At 43.7% G+C, this 18,793-nt stretch overlaps 2 protein-coding genes across 6 annotated transcripts in view; one reads left to right on the forward strand and one right to left on the reverse strand.

The window, feature by feature from the left end:
• The first annotated feature begins 315 nt into the window (after positions 1-315).
• ncln (nicalin) lies at positions 316-14,439 on the forward strand. 5 transcript variants are annotated; one of them, XM_004570178.4, is made up of 15 exons: positions 316-616; positions 1,220-1,410; positions 2,733-2,877; positions 2,957-3,051; positions 6,637-6,717; positions 6,891-6,994; positions 9,663-9,751; positions 9,924-10,063; positions 10,164-10,342; positions 10,959-11,046; positions 11,135-11,173; positions 11,380-11,543; positions 11,663-11,716; positions 11,904-11,982; positions 13,080-14,439. In XM_004570178.4, exons 1-15 carry the CDS (start codon positions 442-444, stop codon positions 13,140-13,142), a joined length of 1,686 nt encoding a protein of 561 aa, XP_004570235.1. In that variant the 5' UTR covers positions 316-441; the 3' UTR covers positions 13,143-14,439. The 5 variants fall into 5 exon arrangements, with proteins under 5 accessions (XP_004570235.1, XP_023009939.1, XP_012779848.1 ...); XM_023154171.2 differs by having other exon boundaries at positions 11,383-11,543; XM_012924394.3 differs by having other exon boundaries at positions 2,736-2,877; positions 10,164-10,390.
• A 9-nt stretch (positions 14,440-14,448) lies between these two features.
• Positions 14,449-18,793, reverse strand: part of cers1 (ceramide synthase 1) — a 36,804-nt gene continuing 32,459 nt past the window's right edge. Inside the window, exon 7 of the mRNA XM_004570179.6 lies at positions 14,449-17,790. Coding sequence (XP_004570236.1) covers positions 17,748-17,790 — 43 coding nt within the window. The 3' untranslated portion in view covers positions 14,449-17,747. The remainder of the gene's footprint in view (positions 17,791-18,793) is intronic.

An 18,793-nucleotide genomic window follows, 5' to 3' on the forward strand; every position in this document is an offset into this window, starting at 1 on the left:
ATGTGTAGACACAACACTGATTCTCGAGTTAGTGCTTTTGCATGCTTCAGCATGATCACGCAGGGATTCTTCTGGTTTCCATGGTGCATAGCGCCATCTGGTGGTAGTAAATAATTTACAGTTCTTCCGTTATGGTTGTCCTACACGATCCCTGAAAGACCCATAATTTAACTCAGTCTAAAATAAGAAATTATCGATTGACTATTGTAAATAAAAAATAACATGTCTCTTATTGTTTACTGGGCACTTTAGCAAATCGGTTTAATGAAAAAACAAAAAACAGCGGCGTCAGACTCGTCGGTTTCCCGTCCAGAGGTCGTCCAACTGCCCGCCTGATCAGAAGTGGCTTCGGTTGCGGTTGGCTGGCTGTCAGTCTGTGGGAGCGGTGACAGCTCAACGGGTCGTTTTATCTTTAGCTTTGTGCCCAATACAGTCGCCACAATGTTTGAGGAAGCCAGCGAGGTGTTCGATAACATGTTTAAATCTTCGTTTCCCCTCACCTTCATCGTCTTCATCCCGGCGGTGCTGATCCTGGTGTCTCCGCTCCCGGCCGAGGCGTCGCACGAGTTCACGGTGTACCGCATGCAGCAGTACGACCTACAGGGACAGCCGTACGGTAAGGTGGCTGCTTCTTTAGCCTGCTTGTCACAAAAAAGCAGACGTCCCTGCGTGAAGTTGGTGAGACTGGGCTCAGTGTCCGACACCAGTTAGCCTTGCTGTCATACACAGTAAGCGCCCAATTTCCTGAAGCGGAGTTTCAATGACAACAGGCTGCTAATGTAGCTTAGCATAAGCTAGCTCATTTCCCCATGGCCCAAGCAGGAGCCAGGCTCCTTTAAATAATGCAACCAGAGCTCAGAGCTGAAGACGTATCCTCATTTAGTACGTTTAATGATTTTAACTTAAATGTGAGAGGCGCAAAACCCTGGCAGGCCGTTGCTCCTCAAATTGATAACTAGCTGGATGAGTGAATGACCTGTAGGGCTGTATAACATGTACACTGAAGAGTGACTGAGGAGATGAAGGGTGTCTTAAAGGGATTCCTCTGTCTAGTATCTGTGGCAGAAATAAGTAAATAGCAGCTGTCAGCCTTGACAAATAGTTCACCACTCCAAGGTCTGTGCCGGGCAGCTTTTTTCACCCTCAGCATCCCTGTGTTGAAAGATTAGTTTCAGGTCTCACTCAGTGCTGCTCCAAACCTTGTGTCTTGTGTCCTCAGGTACCAGGAATGCCATCCTGAACACGGAGGCCCGTACTGTGGAGGCAGAGGTGCTAAGTCGTCGCTGTGTAATCATGCGGCTGGCGGACTTCTCCTATGACAAGTACCAGAAAGCCCTGCGCCAGTCAGCGGGGGCTGTGGTCATCATCCTGCCAAGGAACATGTCTGCTATGCCGCAAGACATAGTGCAGGTAGCGTGCCAGTCTGTAACACCACAATCCACTATCGCATGCTTCTTCATTTTCAGTTCAGTGCTGTGTTGGTTTCCACGGTGGGTTTAGTATATAGTGAAGTCAGAGTTTATTTCTATAGCACATTTTAAACAAGTTGACCCAATTGCTCCACAGGTTATGCAAAATATACACTCTGCATGAGGTTCAGCGCACGTTCCTTTGACTGTTTCCAGGTTGATTGTTCTTTCATATTAAAGGTACTGTGTTAGGTTTGAATCCAGTCAAGGCCACACGATCAGACTTCAAAGGCTGAAGTTTTGGGATTGCGTTTGCACCGTAGCACCTTTTGGCCCATCATTCTTTTTAATTTAGTGAAGCTGTGGTTTTGCTGGCCAGAGTGCTTTTGTTTCAATCAGGGCAGGTCGCAGTCACATTTATGACAAGCCCGTCTGATTTGTATATTATTGGCTTATTTTAGTAACTCTGGTGTTTGTTTTTACATAATCGTCGGCCATTTTTTTAATGAAAATTCACTAAAGCAAAGAGAAATATATAAGCCTAATAAAAGCTCTGCTACCATTGAGTGAGTCATCACTGATTTCGTTAGTGTGCGCTATAATTTATTGCATTACAACAGCAGGTAAGCTACTTTGTGCTCACAGCTTTAGTTTATATTTATAATTTGCAGAAGATATGACCAAGTAAGGCATCAGGTCTTGAGAGAAAAATGTGCTCTTGATGGTTGTATTAAGACATTTCAGAACGTGTGGCTTACACGTTTACATCGCAGGAAGGCACAAATGCAGACACACCCAGTGTTGACATTTTTTTATGCATAGTATATTTTTTCCCTTTCTGCTGCTAATAGTCTGCACAGAGATAAAACTAAAGCATAATTTTACAGCAGTAAGTGCCATGCTCGAGGGCACCTCAGTTGTGATAGGAACAGGAAGGCAGTTGTTTTTTTGACAGCACCACCCCTTTGAGCTGTTTTTGACGGGTTTCTTTGCACCATATAAGCCTGAGCGTGTGCTGTGTTCCTGTGTTCATGCTCTACATCTTGTGACTAATTAAACCTCCCACTTCACGCGTGGGAATCTTCTGGAAAAGGAGGGACGTATAGTAGTAGTAGGCATTTGATGTGTTATGTTAAACTAATTAACATGTCTGGTGAATTGTTATCTGCACAGATTTTTGTTACACAGCTCTGTAAATGTGTAAAGCAGTTTGCTGCTTCCGCCCATCATTTGTTCTTCTCGGCGCTGGCAGAGATGAAGCGGTTGAGTCACATTTCCTTCCCTTTTATTAACTCTGCTGTCCTCGACCGTGTCTCCCGGTAGCAGTTCATGGAGTTGGAGCCTGAGATGTTGGCTACTGAGACCATCGTCCCCGTCTACTTCGCCATGGAGGATGACGAGCTGCTGTCTATCTACACACAGACCCTGACCTCCTCATCCTCACAGGGCTCCTTATCAGCGGCCGAAGGTAGAGAACCTGCTGATGATGTGTATGATTTTAAACGTCACGTTTTAGATTTTTATAATGTTTTTTGTGCTTTCTCTAGTCCTGCTGCATACGGCCACAGCCAACGGCTTTCAGATGGTGACCAGTGGAGCTCAGAGCAAAGCCGTCAGTGACTGGGCCATCACCAGTTTAGAGGTGAGCCACATTACAAACTGATTGGATGTTCATTTATCTTTTCTGATTTCATCCTTGTGTTGTTCCTTGCCAGACTTTGGCGGTGGATAATGCTCCTGCTTTACAGCCATATGTTAACCATACTTACCTCTGTAACAACTGATCCATGAGATAATTGCCAGAGTGTTTACTGCGCCTTATGACAAATAAAAAAAGGAGAAATTAGATATCAGTTATATGCATTTTAATTTGCTTTATGTTTTAGTTTGTTGCTCACAGTTAGTTTATATAAAAATATATATTTGGGGAGGTTGGGGTTTAAAAAAGTCACGTTGATGTAGAAGTCTAAAAAGCTCATGTAGCAGATATGACACCATTACTAGAGGTGGGAACATCCCATAATACACTATTATTTTTTATATTTTGTTATGCTGAATATTGCAATAACATATATGTGAGTTATCAGCTTTTTTCAACTGCAAACGATGTGCTTAAAGGTAAACTTTATCAATAACTTTTATCTTACTGGATAAAACAAATAACTCAAAAATTATTTATGCAAAATGAGATCATCGAGCACACAAACGCTGTCATTAAATCCAACCATAACTGAAATCAGTTTGCGATCGAATACGGTCATTCGATTTGTTTCTGATCATCACAAAGACACAAATGCAGAAAGTTTCCAGATTCATGTTTAACTGTTACATTTGCACCCAGCAACGTTCCTCTGTGGTGCATGAGGTGGGTCCTCTTGTTCTTGTGTTTTAATTCATAAAATATTTAATGTCCCCTGTGTAAATACAATATTACCACACAAAATACTGCAATACTATGCTGTATCGTGTTTTCCCCCCCACCTCTAATATTTAGATTGCAGGGACCTCCAGTGTAAGATTACAGTTTCCATGTTTGCTACGTGTGTGTTACTTCCAGTAACACTTCCACCACATGGTCAGTTGTCATTGTTGTCATTGCTGTTGTATCTTAGTCACTATTGTAAACTCTGTGTAGGATACCTGCATGTTCATGTCAGGTAGATGTAAAGTATTAGGTGGCTCCACAGTGTCGCCGTTTACACGCTTGTTTGACAAATGTCGCTCCCGGGAGAAGAGACGGATCCCTTTGGCAGTCCTTTGTGAATAAGGAAAAGTAGCTTCATGTATGTTAGAATATTACAGCCTTTTTGGAAGATAATTTTTTTGTCTACAGCCAAAGCAGTACGGTGGTTACGACTATGTTTTACATAATGAAGGGTCACAGTTTTGTTTGGATCGTTTCTCTGAGAGCTTTTGAAGGCGTTTTCGTCCTACGGTGAACACGAGGAAAATCAACTGAGTGAAATGAAACGCGGTTTAATTTACTCATTGGGAACATGGTGCTTGATTCTACTCATTGGTCTCTTAAATGTTGCCAAGGCGAGTTGTGTTAATTAGTATTTTTGTTTTCATAAAAAACACTAATACATAACAAAAACCTATTCAGAGGATTTTCTCTCTGCTTTGAGGTGGAACCTGCTGCTGCCTGAAGCTCTGACTGTTGGTTTAGTGTTTTGTGTGCGACTTCTGAATATGTGGGTGGGCTTAAACTCCTGAACGAGAAACAGTCGAGCAGGTCAAAAGCTGTGGATTTACTCAGCAGGGATTACTCTGACTCAGTGTTTCTGGATGGGAAATAATTCAAAGAGTTCTTACAATAAACTGCAGTTTTAAACTGCTTGGCGCTGTTTGACTTTAGGTACTTGTGTGTAGAGCGATATGACCAAAACCTCATCTCCCGATATCAGACATCTATCGTCCGATAACGATGTAAATCACAGAAATGTAACATTTTCTGTAAACTCTGTGAATCTCGGGCAGCTCGACTTGCGTGAAGTGTTTCCAGCTGCGCGTCGTGTAGCTGGAGTCGAGTGTTTTAACCGATGCATGAAACGATACATTTTTAGACATAAGTTGTAACGGCGCCGTTTTCTTTGTGAGTATTTATTACACGGCGTGCTGCGGGGAGAAGCCTGTTCTAACGTTTGAGTCTAAGATCTATTTTTTAGCACCTGGCGGCTCTTTTTTACTTCTCATCCGTAAATAATCTGCATCTTTCACGTGATTCAGTTTATTTTGAAAAGTCTCAACAGGATCTTGAGCTTTATTGTGAAAGGTTTATGTGGAACATAAACAAGCGGATACGCGATGGCGTTACCGTCGTTGTTGCTAATGACAACGCATAAAAACAGGCGCTTGTCTGTCCGTGGTGTGGTTATATCAAATATAAGAGAAAGAGAGAACTTTAAGAAATTAATATAAACACTGCAGCGACATCAGAACATGAACAAATATTGCTGTAAACAGTTTATTTTGTGACACCACGAAACAAACGACAGCGTAAAATGAAACGACAGACGCTTTTATATCGTCATCAGATATATATGGTTATATCGAACAGCCCTACTCATGTGTAAATAGGTGATGATGAAGAAGAATAACTGTAACACTGCTAAAAACTGCTAAAACACATGATCATATCTTTTGCTCTCAGCACATTAATTTGCCAAAATAGACTGAACGCAATGAACAAAGTCATTGATTTTGACTGTTAGCATAAATAAATATTCTAATAAAAACACTTTGATTAAAGGCTGCATGTGTTTTAGTCATTACATTTTTTTCAGGTTTCTTCCTGTTTTTCCTGCCCGCTGTTGCCAGGTGTTGGCGCATAAGTGGTCATGTGATTGCTGGACTGTTGTTGAGAATCAACACTCTAAATTAATAAAATATTCATAAAATAATAAAATAAATGCGTATAAATAAAATTGAATTGTTTTCTTTTAAACATGTAAATATAAATAAAAGAATACAGAACAAAAAACATAAATGAATGAATAACAATTCATGTTATTTAAAATTTACACGCTCAAAATGAATCTGAAGGCTTTGTCATCTGTCCTGCACAGTTCACAAGAATCTCTCCTCCTCCGAGAGTGGTCGTCAGATTTTAATGAAACAACAAGATTAGTTTGTCCTTGACTCTTAGTCTGTAAAGTCGGGACACTGATGGGAGCAAGACTTTACATTAGAGTAACCTTTGAACTGTATCAGACGAGCGCGTTGATGTTGTGATGTCCAAATGGACAGAAGCTGTGTTTGCCTGAGAGTTTCATGGACTATCTCAGTACCACAAACTCACCCCTTTGTTAAAAGAAAGAAAAATATTAGTTGTTTATGATCTTGAACAGAATGACTGCAGTTAGTGTGTACTCATATTTAATGAAACCTCTGTAGGGGATGCTTATCTCTGAACTCGCTTTACTCTAATTGGAGATAATTTATGTGAATTTCAGGAGCACATGTCACTCCATCCTCTGCTCTCTTTTAATAAATGTAGGCGCGGCCCTGCTGGTGAAAGGTGAAGATTAGAGCTGATGCAGCCTTTAAGTACATTATATTGACTAAAAACAGTCATTTTGAGCTTTGTGTTAAAAAAGCGCTTCAGTCTGACTGCAGAGGATCAGCAGATTAGCAGAAGAGTGGAATTAACTGAACACAGTGAGATTGTTTTCTGTTCCTCTTTTATTCTCAGCGTGATATAACGGCTGAATCTGTTTGCTCACAGGGCCGTCTGGCTGGAGTTGGAGGAGAGGACCTCCCCACCATCGTGGTGGTGGCTCATTACGACTCCTTTGGTGTTGCTCCGGTATGCTTCTTTTTTCCTAACTCGGTCATCACTGACAACTTGGACACAGTCAGGGGGTTTGTCAGGAAATATCTCCAGGATTTGCTGAAGTAGGAGAGGTTATATTTGTGGAGAGCTGGTCAAAAAAGAGAAAATAGGGCAGCAAAGTAATCAGCCTGTGCTCTGTTGTGTAGTGGCTGTCATACGGAGCAGACTCAAACGGCAGTGGAGTGTCCATGTTACTGGAACTGGCCCGACTCTTCTCCAAACTCTACACCTACAAGAGGACGCACGCTGCGTGAGTAACAACGATCACGTTACAATTCTTTCTGATCATTTGTGCCTCAGGTAGCACCGTGGTGCGATGTCTTTAAGCTAGACGTCGCGCTGAAGGTCTGTTCTGCCCCTGCGTTCACAAACGCATGAACTCGAGTGACATTCGTAATCCATACGGTTTAATATGATGTCAGCTATAACAGCTTCCGCTCTTCTGGCAAAGCTTTCCACGGGGTTTAAGAGTTTTGTCAAGAATCCCCCAAACTGTTCTTTCAGAAGCATTTTTGTGAGGTCAGACACTGATGTTGGCTCCGCTCTAATTCATCCCAAAGGTGTTCTGTCGGGTTGAGGTCAGGACTCCACGCTCGCTCATCCGTGTCTTTGTGCACTGGTGTGCAGTCATGTTGGAACAGGAAGGGGTCGTCCCCGAACTGTTTCCACAAAGTTGGGAGCATGAAATGGTCCAAAGTATGCTGAAGCATTAAGAATTCCTTTCACAGGAACTTCTCACATCTTACATAAAGGGCGAGCCCTTTTCCCTTTTCCCACTCCAGAGAACAAGTGTCCGCTGCTCCAGAGTCCAGCGGTGCTTTGCTTCACGCCAACACTTTGCATTGTGCTTGGTGATGAAAAGTAAGATGATTGAGCTGCGTCACTTCTGTCTGCCGTTTATTTACTTTGTGGCAAAATGTCGAGGAAAAGTGCCGAGTTTTATCTGAAGCTTGTACCACTGATATTAATCTTTAATAACTGTCAAAATTGAGAGGAAACCAAAACCACTGCTGTACAATGCTCTCTGCCGGCTTAGTTGAATTGGTCACATGACTGCATCAAATGACTAAAATGCTTTTGAAAGCCTCCGTTTACGCTGTCCACACCGCGACGCGAAACTGGCGCTTTCCAATTTATCCACTTTGAAGAGCGTTTTCAAAAAACGCCGTCTCAGTGTGGCTGGAAGGCCAAAACGGAGAGAAGAAGACGGGTTTTCAAACAAAAACATATCAGTGTGGACGTCTGCGCTCTATGATTGTCGTTCCAAATCACTTCTGCTTCACTTCAGCTGTCTCGGTGCAACGCTGGAGTTCACTGAGATCCTTTCACACGTTTGTAGGAGCGGTCTGCATGACTTTATACACCTGTGGCCATGAAAGTGATGTGAACGCCTGAGTCCAGTGACTTGGATGGGTCAGTGAATACATCTGCAGCAAAGTGTATATGAGAAAACAGACGTAGCATTGATCGCTGACCTCAGTAGTTCATGTGAACATAAGCCAGAGTCTGTTTGTTACGTCTGTCTCATTTGTTATGGTCAGGCTGCTTCTTGAGGACTGTATTGAATTATCTTTGCACTCGGCTGAGATAACGAGCACATCTGACCGTGTTAAACACTCAGAGTGGTCACTAATATCCTGATATGGTGTGTCTGAAAGTACTTAACAGCAGAGGAAGTGAAAGAAATCACTTGTTAAAGACTGTGAAAGTGGACTTTACCATAAGTGCAGCGTTGGCACTGCTGTAGGTCTTATATAAGATGGATGTAGTAAGTGATGGCATCCGTCAATGGTTTTTAATTGGAGCTGAACTGAAGCCTAGAGATTGGCTTCATCATCATTTTTTCCCTGCTGGAGCCAAGTGCGATCAAATATGGGAAGCTGTGTTATTACACAACAACCAAATCAAAACGATGTGACTGCAGGGCTGCGCTTAGCTCCAACTAAACTCCATCAGATGCTTATTTACAGTAAAAGAGATGTGCTGAGCATCTCACTTCAGATGATTGGGTAATGCCTCCTCAAAGTAATTTACACAAACACAGTATAGATTTGAATTTAAGGACCCTCTTGACATCACTGTAGTCAGTCCAAGCCACATATACTGTCAGTCTAATTTTATTCCTATTTATGGATATTATGGAAACGAGGGTGACACATGACTGGTAATCTGTGTTGTCTTGTTTTATTGAAAATCTGTGAATTTCTCTGTTATTTTGACCATTTGTTGAACGACCACAAGCACTCAGGAGATTTAGATTTGATCGATTGTTATTTCTATAGCCCCGAATCACAACAACAGCTGCCTCACGGCGCTTCATAACAATCAATTTACCCACTCTGAACAATCACTCGGCAACAATGGAAAAGAAACAGGAAGAAACCTTCGGCACAGGCTCAGGGAGGGACGTTCAGACATGCAGTGGAGGAGAGATTGATTTAGTTTGTTCGTTGTTATTTGTGCTTCTTCCACTTTAGCCTCAATTTCAAGTTGTGGCCGTTGCACTTTAGATAAAACTCGTTGGACATTTGCGTCATTTTAGAAAAACCTTGTTTTTTATTTTCCGTAGGCGCCATAATTACAGGCTGCATCATTTAAACACCACATTCTGTTGCTGACCATGTGTTTACAACCACAGTGATGGCTGCTTCCAGCCGGATAAGACGCCATGTCTCAAAGCTTAAAAGTGTGCTTAGAAGGCACCGCCCACACCATCACATCACCACCAATCACACAAAGGCAGGGCAGATCCATTCTTTCATGTCACATCAGCTTGAAGCATTTTGGACATTCCCCTCTGGGCTCCCATCTCTGATTGGATTGATTTGTTGCCATGTGATTGGCTGTTTAGATGTTTGCAGTGAGTGCATATACCAATATTGCAGAAACCTCTCATGTGTGAATCGTGCTGTGTTCAGGTACAACCTGCTGTTCTTTCTGTCCGGCGGAGGAAAGTTTAACTACCAGGGCACCAAACGCTGGCTGGAGGACAATTTAGACCACACAGGTATCGTTCAGCAGTCTCACACAAACCCTGCAGCATTCATGCGTCCATAATCCACATTTCAACAGCAAGTTAATAAAAACATATTTTATAATTATTGAATGTAGTTTGTAGTATTTTTTAGTAGTAATGTGTTTAAAAGCTGGTTACATCTGTTGTCTCTTCTTCCCGTCAGACTCCAGTCTGCTGCAGGATAACGTAGCCTTTGTGTTGTGTCTGGATACTTTGGGGAACGGAGACTCTCTGCACCTCCATGTGTCCAAACCTCCCAAAGAGGGAACCCCTCAGTATTCCCTTCTGAAAGAGCTGGAGGCGGTAAGAAGTCACAGACTCGATGAGTCTTGGAGCAGCTTAGACGGATCACCTTTCTTCTTACACCCAAAGCAGAGGTTACATTCTTCTGTCTTCCTCCCAGGTGGTTGCGAGTCAGTATCCAGAGGTCAAGTTCTCCATGGTCCACAAGAAAATCAACCTGGCTGACGACATGCTGGCGTGGGAGCACGAACGTTTTGGGATCCGCCGCCTGCCCGCCTTCACTCTGTCCCACCTGCCCTCGCACCGGCTGGCTCAGCGCTCCAGCATCATGGACGTGCGGTCAGTGTCCCCCTCCTCTCGCCACGGAGCGGGAGAGCCCCCTGCTGGGTGGGTTCATTACTGCAGTTTCTTGAATCACCAAAAAATAGTGTTTCCATTCCAGCTGCCGGTCATGAGCTGTGGTCAGATTCTTGTTTTGTTGATGTTTTTGCTCAGGAAGGTTGTGACTGAAATGGTCGTTATGATGAGATGGTCATGTTCTTTAAACTGCCGTTAACATCGATGCACCGTCTACATAACCTGTATTTCTTTTTTGTTTTTACTCCATTTGCTTTATTTGATGATATTTTCCACCAAGATTCAGGAAAATCTTAGCAAAGGCATCATCTAGATGGTCTTTTTTACTCTGCAGACAGGCAGGACTTTTCCATGCTGTCAATAATGTTTATGATGTTTAATCTAAACGAGGTTGTAAGGAGTCAGGAGAGTCGTTTCCTCTCCTGTAGCTGTCGATTTGTCTTTTCTCTGTGAGCGAGCATCTTCTCAGACTTCCTACGTCTCAGCCTGTCTGTGTGTGAAAACAGACGCTCTGTGATCAGCTCCCTGGTTTCTGCTCTTCGCCTCGGACGACTTCCTGTCGTCTAACTGTCTGCAAACTCGTATTTGTGTCTTACAGGCCTCACGTAGATGTGAAGAAGCTCAGCAGGAACACCAAGCTGGTAGCAGAGGCTCTGGCGAGGGTCGTCTACAACCTCACAGAAAAGGTCTAAACAGCAATTTTTAAAAAGGTTTAAACCGATGAAGATTGTAGGCACTGTGATGCTAATGTGACCTGTTTCTTTAAACTTAAAGGCAGCACCTGGAGACCTGCAGATTTTCACTGAGCAGATGGTACGTCACCTGTCTGTCCTGTTACATCATCATCCGAGTCGCACGCCTCCCTGGAACCTGATTCATTTTATTTTCCTAAAACATACACAGTGCAGCAGATAACTTGATTTTTAGTTCTGAATCTGGATTCGTTACATCTTCAGTCTCTCAGCGATCACAGGTGTTGAGCTCACGTGTCTTTTGTAATATGGTCGGTCTCCTACCAGCAGGTGCAGGACGAGCAGCTGTCAGCCGTGGTGGACTGGCTCACGGCGCAGCCCAGAGCTGCTCAGCTGGTGGACAAAGACAGCACCGTGGTGTCCACCCTGGAGTATCACCTGGGACGCTACCTCAAGGATGTCAAAAGACACTACGTCAAAGCTGACAAGAGGTAAAAAAAAGGAAAAAATCCACACCCGCAGCGATGGGAGGGAGGTTTATTTGATGTATTTCGTAGGTTTTGATCTGTGTCCTCGTCAGCATGTCAGCTCTTCATTCTCTCCTCTTCAGGGATCCAGAGTTTGTGTTTTATGACCAGCTGAAGCAGACGATGAATGCTTACAGGTACGGCTTCAGGGAGCTGGTTTTCTCTGCACAGAGGGGCTTTAAGGCTCCTCGTACCTCTGCAGCTCACAGCTGTGATGTCATAATTATTTTGAAACTTTGTTGCATATGAGATCAAATTCATAAATAAAACATGATGTAGTAACGCTCTCTGCCCCATGTTAAACTTTTCTTTCTCCTCACTCAGAGTGAAGCCCGCTATCTTTGACCTGCTGCTGGCTGTCTGCATCGCAGCCTACCTGGGGATGGTGTATTTGGCTATCCAGGTAAGTGTCACTTTATTCATGATGGCATCGTTTCGACTCATTAGGGGACACTTAACTCTCACATCAGATCCAGGGAACCAAATACTCCAGTCGGGTAATTCACTGAGCACAAAATGATGTAACGAACATCAGCGGAGACGAAAATTAAATTAACCATAAGGGCTTGATTTGATTCACAGTCACAGTTTAGAATCACAGGCTGAATCAGGATGTTGCTGTTTGCACTCCTGACAGTCTGGAGATGAACGCGTTCAGATTTGGATCACTGCTGTGGTGCTGTTTGGTGGATTTGAACACAGTGTTGCATAATGTCCTAAAACGACTGCGTGGGCCCGTCAGTGTCTTTGTCATCCAGGACCTGCAGAGACGCTCTGGGCGCTGTACCCACGTGAGGCCCAACAGCTGGTCTTTCATCCTGGTACCCAGCGGGTTACAAATATGCTCCCCCAGTTATACTGGATTGTGTTGCAGGTGGAATAAAGTTCACCACAGCAGAGACTTTCACATCTCTCACATTTACTCTGTGTGAACGGCTGGTGAAGAAAACGGCGTCCTCCTGTGGCCCCGTCCAGCTCCTCTCATGTTCCCTGGTGTCTCCTCCACACTCTGAGGATCTCTGTTAATTTTCTGTCAAGGCCTCTTTTTGTATAGGACACACCATCTTATTCTTTCGCCTTTTTAAAAGCAAACACTAACAGTGTTAACAAAGAGATCAGGCCTAGATTAACAGATTTATTGCACTTCTCAACAATGCAGCGCCATCTGGTGGCAGACTGCTGCATAACCTTCAGAATACAACAACTTAGCGGCTTTAAGCATCAATTGAAATGGAAAACAATTAGTCAGGTACCGACTACAAGAGCAGCTAGATTAGCCCCAAGGCCAGCTTCAGAATACCCTAACCCAGCGGTCTCCAACCTTTTTTGCGCCACGTACCGGTCCGAGGCCCGGGGGTTGGGGACCGCTGCCCTAACCCACACCTCACCAGGTGTAGTTAGTCGGGCAGTACCTGAAGACGAGTCCACTGCGGAGCTGCAGAGGTCTGCAGAGTGTGTTGGGCTCATGAGACTAACCCTGTTTCTTTTGTCTCTTTGCAGAACTTTGGAGTCCTGTACAGTGTTGTCCGTAGAATCACTCAACCCAAGGCCAAGGCCCACTAAGGCGTGCAGCAGCGTTTACTGCCCCGGACCCTACTGTACCCTTTTTCCTCAAATTCAATAAACTCTAGCCAATAAGACACTGAGGCTGGACCGAGCTGCTGTTGTCACGATGGTTTCCAAACCAGCAGAATCACTTCCGTTTCCTTCGTCCGTAATGCACAAACAATGATGTCAGATCCTGTCTTGCTGCCAACTTTGACCCGTTTGATCTCATGGACCAGAATAATCAGGAATCATTTCAGTCTCCACAGATGTCTCTGTCATTCATTCAGCGTGGTCACTCATGTTGTTTTTAACCTCTAATGACGGGGGTTAATGTCACAGGTCATGATGAGATTGGTTGAGATGTCACGTGGCTGCACCGATCGCTCCCCGTCCCTCTTCTCGGCGTACTTCACGAGCCAAACGTCGTGACATCACGTGTTGTCTCAGGCAGCTAGAGGGAGAAGCTGACCGCACAGTTTATCCCAGAATTTCCTTTTGTCAGGAGGGCTGATCACCAGGGAGTCTCTCTAAATATAACGCTCGCACGATCAGCCGCTGACGGTTCGCTGTGTCTGAAATCGTCTAGTGTTGTGTCGAGAGCGACTGGAGCGTTTCCTTTGAGTGAAACCCTCAAACACGAGTACTGTTTACGGACATGACGTCGATCTGTCTAAATGAAATGTGAAGTAGTCTTTAGATCGTATCTCCATGCCTTTAATACAAACCCCGTCACATCATTAATGTAGTTGTGCAGTGATAGTTTTCACTTTGGCGTTTCTGTTTGCTTTTCGTGCCATTTGTTTGTTTCCTGTGACGTGTCGTCTTTGTCTGATTTGCCTTTTTTTAAATCTCCAAACTGATTTAGAGAAACGGTCACGCTGGTGGCACCAGCTGCTCGGAGAGCTTGTTTCAAAATGTCACATGGAGCCATGTTTTGTTTTTCTTCCTTATCTAATCAATAAAATGAGCCCCTCCCCTTTCACCCCTTTCCTAATCAGTAGATGGGACCTTTTGCTGACTTGCAAAAATATGATTTGACCAAATCAGATATTTTTAAATCCTTGCCCTCGTCTTTGCTTTGGGTGAAAAGTGTTAATTTGCTTTTTAAAAAAATGTATTTTCTCTGTTACCACATGACCTGTGACCCCTCCCCCTCCCAATCAGCAGACCCGTGGAGGGGGAATATGAGTTATAATTTATTAAATGGCTTTGTTTTTGTTTCGTGCACTGAATCTGCTTCATCTGCAACACTTGATCTTTGCAATGAAAGTGAAAACGGTTGTGATTAAAAATAAATGACACATGAAAAACACTCAAATCGTTCTTTACCCACATGTTTTATTTCATGAGAAAAAAGAAACGATAACATTGGCTGAATGGTATTAAAATCGTATTACAAAAAAGCAAGTATGAGGTTTGTTTTTATCAAGTAGTCGTGTTTCAGAAAGTGGCCAGATTCAGTTCAACCTCGGGGGTCATTTGTACATCTTTGTGCATCAAGGGTCCAAAACAAGTTAAAACACATTTGAAATTAAGAGATTTAATTATTCATCCTTCAGTTGCTAAATCCACCTTTTAATTTTGATCTACTGATGAACAATAAAAATAATATTAAATTACAGTGCAATGCGTAAAAATACCTGCAGGGCTTTTTCTGGCCCTGTCGCTCTGTTAGCGCTCCTCTTTGCTCCCACAGACACTCGCCTCATCAGCTCGGGTGGAAATTTTGGCACAATCAAATCATGACAAAGCTTTGGGTCAAAAACTTTGAGGCAGTCTCTGAAAGTTTGTTTCTGCCACTGAATTTCTTATTTCATCTTTTTGCAATTGAAATTTTGATTAACTCTACTTGCCTTTGTTTTTCAGTGGTGGAAAAAAAGCTTCCATGTTGACCAGAAACAATCTGAACGCCATTTTTGTTGTTTGTTTATTGGGCGAGGACGAAGCTGAGGTGCCGAGATCAACGTGTAATAATCCGCTTACTGCAGCCTCTTAAATAAGGTGACTTCTCAAAGATGCCGTTACACCGATGAGTCTGTGGAAAGTTCCCTTTGTGTCGTCACTCCCTAAAACATTTTTAGTAACTGCGAACCAGCCAACATACCTGAACAACAAAAACACCTGATTGGACCTCATCAGTAAGGTCGCCCTGTCAGTTATGAAGCTTTGGCGACTGTATGCATACAGGGACCAAATACATCCTCATTTTACTTTCCATCACCTGCAACAGGAGGTCCTGTGAGTCCTTCATTCATTCATCATCACTCCCCTAAACATAAGGGAGTGGGGGTGATGAGGTGAGAGCGCACAGCGGGCTCTGCTGCTAACGTCTCGGTCCTGTTTGTGCACTTTAACATCGCGCCCCGATGTTCTTAGTGTGCGCTGATGGGGAGCGATGAGGTCAAGTTCACACGACCTCAGCTGTAAGCCAGTGTTGACAGGATGGTTTTAGTCAACTCTGAGCCGGGGGTGGGCGATGTGGGTGAAATCTGTCATAATGATCATTTTTAATATTCATAATTTGTACTTGCTGATTAAAAACACAATGAGGTTCTGAAGGACAGTAACCAGGGTGGAAGCAGTTAGCACATTGGCTAGTGTTACGCATAACCATACTGCCCACCCCACGAACAGTTACTTGTACAGACATCAGCGCAGTTGTACGAGACGTTTCTGAGAGCGCCACGTCAGGCTTTAGGGGGCGAGTCACACCCGATTCAGGACGTGGATTTTTGAGGGTTTACTGCAGACTTCATTCTGAGCTCATCGGCAAACTACGGATCGTCTCGCCTCACAGCAACATGTCGGATCAACCGTGTCACCTACAGTACAGATGTGTCACCACTACAGTAAAACGAGCGCAAGCCCGCATTCAGATTAAATGGAAGAGGTCGGAGACTAGATCCAGATGTTTGCCACGTAGATGGACAAGCCCCCCCCCCCGGAAAATATCCGACCTGGGCTGTCAGATCACGATCAGCGACTCACACGCAGCAGGAAAAACAACGACACATCTGACATACAAACTGCTCTCTCTCAGGAAAAATAACAGCAGCAAATTAAAATAAATCAATGCAGATAATCTGCACCAACAGATACTAAGGAAAAGGAAATAAGTTAGCTCTAACCCCCCCAAACACGATGCGAGCAGCGTGGAAGACACACAAAGCAAAGCGGATCGTCTCGTAGGGACAGACGACATCTGCAGCCTGCTCCAGCAGCACAAGCATGCTGTTCATCCAAACAAGCGCTTGAATTTGATCGAGAAGGTGGAGAAACTGAAATATCCCTTATTTTCGACAGCGGCCGTTCCCACTAAAGTGCGAGCTGGAAACCAGCGAGGGAAAACCGAGGGAACAGTTCCCTTTCACTCGAGTTCAAGTTATTAATATGCTCAAATTAGAAATCATAGAAAAATCTTCCCTTGGGCTGGGGGAAACGTTTCTGGGATATTTGTGTTCGGTGGCCTCGCTGCGCCAAAAACATAGAGAAAACAAACAGATCGCTTTTAGGACGAGTTAGTAAAAACTTCATGATTACACAGCTGTAGGATGTTTCGTGATCATTTCATAGCAGTTCCAAAATCATTCCGATGTCATGCATTTCTGAATTCCATAATCTGCGCATACATAACGTTTTGTTTGTCATCGTTCAGTCTTTCCATGATTATTATTGGCTCCTTTTTTTAGCCGCCACCACCTGAAATCTTTTGATTCTGAAACCCAGTCAATCAAGTCCAGCTATTTGCTGTCATTAAACCAGCTTGTACGCCTTCATGTCAGCGACAGATGCTCTGCGACACACACACACACACACACACACACACGAGAACAAATAATTTAAAAAACAAAGCAAATGAACTTTCCGTACAGGAATGACAGGTGGATATTCCTAATGCCTGCGATGGTCAGTACAAGAGAAACAAAAGATTAAAAAACATCCACTTTACACACACACACAGCCTGGTTTTTTGAAATCAAGATAATTGAAAGCAGGCAGCCAGAGCCGCCTGGTCCCAGCCACCGACTTGTGCGATGATATGAAAATCAATACATGTGGTGAAGCGGCCATAAGGCCAGGCAGCCTTTCTCACACCACTGCGCCATGTTTGTTTTTTACCCTTCCTCCTCATATCATAGGTCAGAGAGGACGGGCGGAGGTGTAAGACGGAGGAAGCGATTCATTAGGAATTACTAAATATCTAAATGTCTACAGAACCATTTACTGGCCAAAACCTTTCCTTGCCTGGGCGCTGCGGTGCTGTGCACGATGCTGCGCAGGGTGCTGTAGGCCCCGCACAACTGTACGCGACAATCACAGTCCAGCTCTCATTCAAACTGCTCGTTTCTACTGAATCTGTCAAATGTAAAGTTAACAAGAGTAAGACAAAAAGTCGGCTGAAATAACATTCACAGTGCTCCAATTAAACCAATCTGGAAACAAAATGACAGCGATGATTTGAAATGTTCTAAAAACAAATACAGAGAGTAAAAAGTCATCAGACGCGATGTTTCCCTTTCAAGATGCTCTTCCTTTAAAACATGCTCCACGCTGAAGGAGGGCGTCTTTGTCTTGCATGTACCAGCAGCCTAGTGCCAGGTGGTGGCGACGGAGGGCCTGTTATAAATGCTTCTCCTTTGTGATCCCGTTCTGCACGTGTTTCCTGGAAAGAAAGCCAGATGGGAGAGAAAGGAGTGAGAATCCTGAGGTGATCAGCAGAAGTGAGACATCAGCAGACACGGGGCATATCAGAAGTGCTCAAGGCCAGGCAGATAAGGACCAAACAGCACGTCCGGGGCTTTCTTACACGAACTCATTTGCCTTTGGGACAGGAGCGCACATCTGATAACTCAGCCTACCTGAGTTAGTATTCAAAATGAGGCTAGTTTTAGACACAGCACAGCAGGGATGCACATGGCAGCCCCTCAGATAACGACATGAACCTATAACCTCAGCTAAAAGTACACTTTGCTTTTTGTCAGCACTTCTTAGTTTAAAGCTCACTGCTGCAAATACAGATTACACAGGATTCACAGAGAAACAGCTTGTGACTATCATATCATGTGGTGACTTTTGATGTAAGCTAACTGCTTCCACAGGTTATGAAAGTGCATTTCTTCTGCTTAACCAGCTATTGGTGAGCTGTGGGACTGTGGAGCTCTGCAGGCAAATATGTATTACAGCATGTAGCAAACCAAGTTTACACAGCGGCACCCAGGTGAAAACAGAGGTTTTAAATTCTGTCACGGGCTGTGAAAGGGATTTTAAAATGTAATATTTCAGTTATAAACAAATGTAATTTGAGGTACCAGAACTTTTTCTGTAACTTTACACATTGGTCATGTAGAAAAACTGAGACTACTGTTGAAACTGAACTTCTTTTTCTTATCTTGAGAACATGTTTAGCTAAATGTCTTTACACTGACAGAAAGCGGAGTGTCACTGCTCCAGCATCCGGTGTCCCACAATGTCAAATTAATTTACTATCTCTGCATTAAAGCTTCCTCTTTGTCTAAGCAGCTGTACAATGTAGCCTACAAAGGCTTAAATATACAGCATCACATCTTACCTTAATGCTAGCAGTGCTACGTTAAACGCTAATTGTAGTGTCAGCTTGCTAACATGCTAAATTAGCTAAACATTAGCATGCTAAGATTAATGCAGTC

The sequence above is a fragment of the Maylandia zebra genome, linkage group LG23 (assembly GCF_041146795.1).
Source record: "Maylandia zebra isolate NMK-2024a linkage group LG23, Mzebra_GT3a, whole genome shotgun sequence".
Classification (NCBI taxonomy): Eukaryota; Metazoa; Chordata; class Actinopteri; order Cichliformes; family Cichlidae; genus Maylandia; species Maylandia zebra.

Bases quoted from the DNA above. Each gene is read 5' to 3' on its own strand.
- ncln (XM_004570176.4), top strand. From the start codon at position 442: ATGTTTGAGGAAGCCAGCGAGGTGTTCGATAACATGTTTAAATCTTCG. The intron at 2,878-2,956 runs GTAGAGAACCTG...TGCTTTCTCTAG, and splicing joins CTCCTTATCAGCGGCCGAAG to TCCTGCTGCATACGGCCACA. The intron at 6,718-6,890 runs GTATGCTTCTTT...TCTGTTGTGTAG, and splicing joins ACTCCTTTGGTGTTGCTCCG to TGGCTGTCATACGGAGCAGA.